This window comes from Manis javanica, chromosome 1 (assembly GCF_040802235.1).
Source record: "Manis javanica isolate MJ-LG chromosome 1, MJ_LKY, whole genome shotgun sequence".
Taxonomy (NCBI): Eukaryota; Metazoa; Chordata; class Mammalia; order Pholidota; family Manidae; genus Manis; species Manis javanica.
The window spans coordinates 16,625,633-16,632,190 of NC_133156.1; the positions used below are offsets into that span (position 1 = coordinate 16,625,633).

General features: G+C 43.5%; 1 protein-coding gene across 1 annotated transcript in view; it reads left to right on the forward strand.

The window, feature by feature from the left end:
* Positions 1–6,230, forward strand: part of RXFP2 (relaxin family peptide receptor 2) — a gene marked incomplete at its 5' end in the record, with an annotated part of 53,403 nt that extends 47,173 nt beyond the window's left edge. The window contains 2 exons of the mRNA XM_073211558.1: positions 710–928; positions 4,985–6,230. Coding sequence (XP_073067659.1) covers positions 710–928; positions 4,985–5,244 — 479 coding nt within the window. The remainder of the gene's footprint in view (positions 1–709; positions 929–4,984) is intronic.
* Between the last annotated feature and the right edge of the window lie 328 nt (positions 6,231–6,558).

Below are 6,558 nucleotides of genomic sequence, written 5' to 3' on the forward strand. Positions count from 1 at the left end.
TAAGAAGTCAGCATAATAGGATGGTGATGTTAAGTGAGAGACTTCTGAACATATCTGACCCTGAAGAAGTCATATAGTTAAATTAAAAAGGTTTTTTTATTGTCTTTTTTTCTAAAACATGTCTAACAGGTTCTGATAGTTTAAGTTACAGTAAGCAATCTGAAGAAAAACAATAATGTATTTTTGTTTTATGTAGTACTTTTATTTAAGACCAAAAAACAGAAATACTGTTCTGGGGCTATTATCTTCTTGATATTCCAAGATCATCTTATTCATATTTGTAAGATAAAGGAATGGGGTCATATTTATATATATAATATATATTACATATATATATATGATTACAGTAATCCCTTAAGGTTTGAATTTTCAGAGAGCTAAAAGCAAAAATTGCTTTTTTCCTCTTTAAAAAAAGGTTAAAATTTACCTCGTGATATACCTAGCTCTGAATCTTGGAGGTCTATAATTCTTTATAAAACGTTTATGTATTTGAGGTATCATTTTGATCTGGCAAGCTCAATTCCTTTTGCTTTTCCCAGCATAGAGCCTTGGATTTAGGGTTTTAGCTGATTACCACTGGGCTTATACAAAAGAATGCTCCTTGGAAATACAGCATAGGAGGCACCATATCGAACACCTAAGTAATACAATGTTTTTCCTGTTGATTTATGCACCTGAGATGTTAAAAGGTGTGAACTTTTCCCAACAGGTGTGAACTTGCTGGCTTTTCTCATCATCGTCTTTTCCTACACTATCATGTTCTGTTCCATTCAAAAAACTGCCTTGCAAACTTCGGATGTGAAGAATCACATTGGAAGAGAGGTGGCCGTTGCAAATCGCTTCTTTTTTATAGTGTTCTCTGATGCCATCTGCTGGATTCCGGTTTTTGTCATTAAAATTCTTTCCCTCTTCCGGGTGGAAATACCAGGTCAGTCCCTTCGGTTATTCCCCAGTACATTGTGTCTTCTTATGCTCTTTGTTTGGCGAGGTCAAAATACAATGACTTATGTATAGTAAATGCTCCATAAATACGTACAACTTCAGTACAAACAGTTATCTCCCTCAGTGCTTTATAATCAGTGTTATAAGATACCAACTGGGTAGCAGTGCAATTCAGACAAGAATAACAAAAAACAGGAGATAGAAAAAAATTAAGTCTTAGTGTCTTGCTTCTACCTGAGACATATAGTGGTTCTTGACCAACTGTACACATAAAATATCAAAATAAACATGCGCAGGTTCCACCCTGAGCTTCTTAGTTTAACCTACAGGGACAAAGGGCTATACATGGGTGTTATGGAAAACTTGCCCAGGTGACTCTGAGGCACACATACACCTCTGGTTAAGAACCACCAGTCTGCGTCTGGCCCTGGGCCTGTGATTGTCACACTGGGCTCCACTCTGTGGAGTGCTAGATGTTTGCAAACCCTCACACTAGTTAGAAATTTATCAGGTCCCCCTTTCTGGGACCTGGAAGTCATAGCCACCTAGGGGCCACCCAGAGCTCTCGGCTGACTTCCTGTGAACCAGAGTTTGTGATCATCTTCAACTCATTGTTTCAGGCTATTGCAAATCTCCTTGGAGAGTTCAACCAGAGCAGAAATTGTGTCTTATTTATCTTGGTACCCCAGCATCAAGCATGCGGGCGACATGTTGGAAGCCCTTATAAAAGAATGGTGAATTTACAAGGAACAGCTGTGACAATTTATGCCCCTCTGGCTTGTACACAAAGTCATGGGGGGCCTTGTCAAATGCCTCACTGCAAAATGACACACAGCATCCCCTTAACCTGTCAGCTTAGTCTCATAACAAGGCAGAGATGGCCCTAGAGCCATGAAAGATGTAGAAGTGGAGATCCAGGAAGTTGATGAGTGTCAGCTACTCCAAAGCCCTTGCTGGGTGGTGGGAGCAGAAGCCATGAGAATGTGTGCGAGATCCCTGGTACATGAAGAGCAGAGTTAATTAAGTGTTCATGTCCCAGATGGGGAACCTAATGGACAGTCTCAAGTCAACTGCAGCTTCCTGGACATCTCAACTTCTACATCCTGCACTGCAAATTCAACAGGACCAAGATGTCCTTTGGCCTCCATTCCTCATGGAGTGAAGTCCAAATGCTGGGATTGGCACTAAAATATTTCTCACCTCCCACCCGACCCTCATATAGTCTATGATCCAGGCCCATTAGAATGATTGGCCTTTTTCAATCTGCCTTTCCTTGATGTCCTGCCCTTACTGAAGCTGTTGTCTCCATCTGGATTGTACTTTCAACCAGTAAATAGCCTCCTAAACACCCCTTCTCATCCCTCAAGGTTCACCCCAAATACTCCCCCTTCCAGACCTCTCTCCACCCCTCTCCCATTCAATCCAGTTGCTTAAATGTCAGCTGTATCTTGTTCGCATTTTACTTACTAGCTTCATTTGAACTGCCTCAGGTCAGTAGTACTTTCTAAGTGTATTCATTGCCCCCTTCAGATTATAAGCTTCAAGAGAGGAGAGACCACGTCTGGTTTGTCTTTACACATAATGTTATTGAATATATGCTTTTTCAGGTAAAGATGCTGAGCTGGTCCGAGAGTGGTAGATGGGGGTAGTGGGGTGTCATCCTCCCTGGCTCCTCTTTCTACACCTTTTGGGGCCCTTCTCCACCCCAGAACTGGCTGTTGAGGAGGCAGCCAGTGTGGTGGGAGAAGGACCGGGGGAGGCAGGAGTCCTGGGTTCCTGTCCTGACCTTGCCACTGAGGGAACTTAGGGCCTCACCTCATCTCACCCAGGCTGTTCCTAGATGGTCTCTCAGATGCCTCCCAGTTTTAATGTTCTTTGAATCTGTTAACTTGTTAAGGGCTTTTTTCCCCGTGCTATTCTGCTGGGGCCGTCATAACAAACACCCTAGGCTTACACAGCAGAAATGCATTTCTCGCACCAGGATAAGGTGTCGGCAGATTTCTGTGGGGGCCTCTCCCCTTGGCTTCTCCTCAGTGTAGCCACCTTCTCACGGGGTCCTCATGTGGTCCCCCCCTCTGGTGCACATACTCATAGTGTCTCTGTGTGTATCCAAGACTTCCATTCTTATAAGGACACCCATCAGATTGGAAGAAGGCCCTTCCTAATGGACTCAACTTAAAATTTTGAAGGCCCAATCTCCAAATATAATCACACTCTGAGGTTGTGGGAGGGCAGGATTTCAACATATGAACTTGGGGGAATGCTATTCAGCCCACAACATTCTCTGATTTAGAATCAGGACATGACAGGTGATCAAGGGTATCTGATGGCAGCAAGATCAGTCATCATCCTCTGGGAGACTAAGACATTTCAGATCATGGTGGGGAACCGGAATCAGAAAAAATGTCTTGTGAAAACATTATCAGATCACACTGCTGTTCTCTACGTTTACAGTGTGTACTTTGAGGATTTTTTTGAGCACCTCAGTGCACTTAGAAATCTTCATCATATCTGACTGAGCCCCTTCTTCTTTGCCTGGCTTCCCACGGTGTTGCCAGAAATGTACCCACTGTCCTAAGCCCATTCTGGTCCCACCAAGAACTCTGGTGAAGGCTTCATGTCACTGACAGCAGTGGGGTCAGCCCAAAAAGATAAGCCAGCATTAGCCCTGCAATCTCAGGGGAGTCTTGAGAGTGTCCCCCTGACACTGAGTGGGAAGTCTCTTTCCTGAGCTGGATCCTTGGTGGACCCAACAGGCAAAAAGCAACGTACCCTGTTTTTTTTCAGTCATGAACTGTGCCTAGTTTCTCCTTTTTTAAAAATTAAAGTCAAATAATATAGTAACATGAAACTTTAATAAGTCTAAGGTATGCCAAATATAGATCTTTTTCTTCCCTATTCATTCCAGTTAAAAATAAATAAATAGGGACAATAAAGAGAAGATGGGTTGGGAAGAAAGGGGGGTAGACATAGAGGAAGGAGACGGGGGACAGGTCAGGTGAGCAGTCAGAGAAGATTCAGAAAAAAGGAGAAAACCAGAAAGGTTGGAAAGAAGGAAGAGGGCAAAGAGGAACAAGTCATGGGCTTTGCAGGGTAAGAAAATTACGGGGGTGACAACAGAGAGTGAGAGGCATAGTACCTCTGGTCTCACCATCCAGCTTCTATCTGGAGCTCTTTGAAAAGGGGGAGGAGGCCTCCTACTGGGGGTGGAAGTGGAGAATCAGCCTCAGGCACTGAAGCTGAAGAGGGACGTCAGCAGAGCTGACACTGGCCCAGGCTCCTGATGTCCATCCAGTAAGTTATGGGGGCCCCCTTTCACACAGAAGGCAGGGGAGGTCTGGGGAGCTGAGACAGTTTGCCCACAGTGACATAGCTAAGAGGTGTCTTAACTGCATGTAACAGGGAAATCCACTTCCTCCTAACCAAGCAAATGATGTATTCGGAACATACAGCATCCCAGATTTTATCCTCACAAAGAACATTTTGTGGCGTCTTTCCCTTAATATTCTTTTAGCATTTGTGAGGCTCCACACAAAAGGACTTCCTTGAGTTTGGAGATGCCTTCCTTTCTGCCCTTCAAACTCTCAGAGTCCTGTCTGCCCAGAACCCCTGGAATATGAGGGGGGCAAGAAGGCCTTCAGGGCTGCAGTTAAAGTCAAGGTCAGATCTGACCTGGCTCGGCAGTTTCCTGAACACTGTTCCACTGGTTAAGAATGATTCCCTCATTTTCTTATTTTTTTTATAAGGAAAGGCAATAAAAACAAAAATACCACTACATACCAATTTATAGTTTGTGAAATGCATTCACACATTTCCTCTCCGTTGGCCTCACAACAACCCACAAAGTGGTTACTGACATTTAGAGATGTTAAGTGGTAGGACCTTGAATTCATAGCTTCCATAAATATTCAATAAGGTGAGAGAAAACTAAAAGGAACTAGGCAACCTTCTCGAAAATACCCCTGACTACACAAGGTCGTGTGCATTTTGTGTCTCTTTAAAATGCCAACTTCTGCTTTTCATTCTCTGCTTTCTTCTCCAGGCACAATCACTTCCTGGGTGGTCGTTTTCTTCCTGCCAGTCAACAGTGCCTTGAACCCCATCCTCTACACACTCACAACCAGCTTCTTCAAGGACAAGTTTAAACAGCTGCTGCACAAACATCAAAGGAAATCAATTTTCAAAACTAAAAACAAGAGTTTATCCACATCCATTGTGTGGACAGATGGTTCCTCTTCACTTAAACTTGGGGTTCTGAACAAAATAGCCCTTGGCGATAGTATGGGGAAACCAATTTCCTAATAATGGTTTTGGCTCACTGGACATTGGTGGGCTACCTATAAAAAAGTACAGCACTTGGACAATGACATCTGCAAAGCCTTTCAGCTTTACCAATGGCCAAGCTTTCTGCAAGGAGGGCACAACCGAATGCCCGCTGGCACTGCATTCTGGCAGCAGCTTTACTACTTACAAGCTATGCTGAGAACTGTACCTGAGGGTTCTTCTCACCCTGCATCCTTGAAATGCACTAGTGAATCAACTAACAGGAGGCTGTTGTGCAGCTGCTCTCTAGCTAGTCAGCACTACCAACCTGCCAGGGAAAGCCCACATGTGGGCACTGCTTGCTCTGCTTTTAAACTGAGGTGCACTGTCCATAAAATAAAGACATTCATGGCATGCAATTCCAGTGTGGCCGTAAGATCATGGCTTTCTTTGCTTTTTCCACGTCAAATTAAATCAGCAGCTTCCTGCTTAATTGCTAGCCCAGGATTTCTGAGATGTTCACCCACCTCAAGTCCAGCCCTACGGAGGCGGGGGAGTAGCAACTTTGAAAGCAGAACTTCATACAGGCTACCACACCTAGCATATGACCAGAGAGGCACACGGACGAAGCCTAGTACCATTTGCCTTCTCGGCTTTTACTTAATGTCAGAAGAACAGAGATCCCAAACAGGATATTGCTTTGCAGGCCACAGAGGAAAAGTGGACAAAACTGTCAAGATTTACACTTAAACATTTTTATTGAAGTATTAATAAGATCTATATTCTTAAGTAATTTTAAGTGTAACTGTCATTGCTGGAAAGTTCTGCCTTCAGAGAACACACAGATAAGAGGTGTTAAAGAGGATTTAAGGATAGTGGTTTGATTGGGACCATTTGCTTACTCCGGTAAATTCCCATTGTCGTTAACAAAAAGCCCCGTAAGTTTGGATTCGTTTTTTGAAAATGAGAAGTACTTGCGAAGGCCTCGCTATGGTTTATACTGAAAGTATATGTGAAAAAACAATCAGGTAAATAAAATTATATTTTGCATTTGTCCATATATTACTTTCAGTTTGACAGACCGTGGATTTATTGACTGTCAGCCATGTTTCTCCAGACAGACAATATAGCTCGGAAACAGCTTCATTTAATAAGACACATCTCACCTTTTTCTTTCTCTCCCCTTTTACCGAAGCAAGAGGCGGCAGCCTCAGTTCCTCGCTGCTGCGCGCTCCATTCCGAGTTCCTTTAATGAAAGGAAATGTAAGCAGCTGACCGAGAATACCGGGTTGTCTCGATTATTTGTTAATGGGACGACCTTTTATCCAGTAGCATCCAGGCAAGGAGGAATCT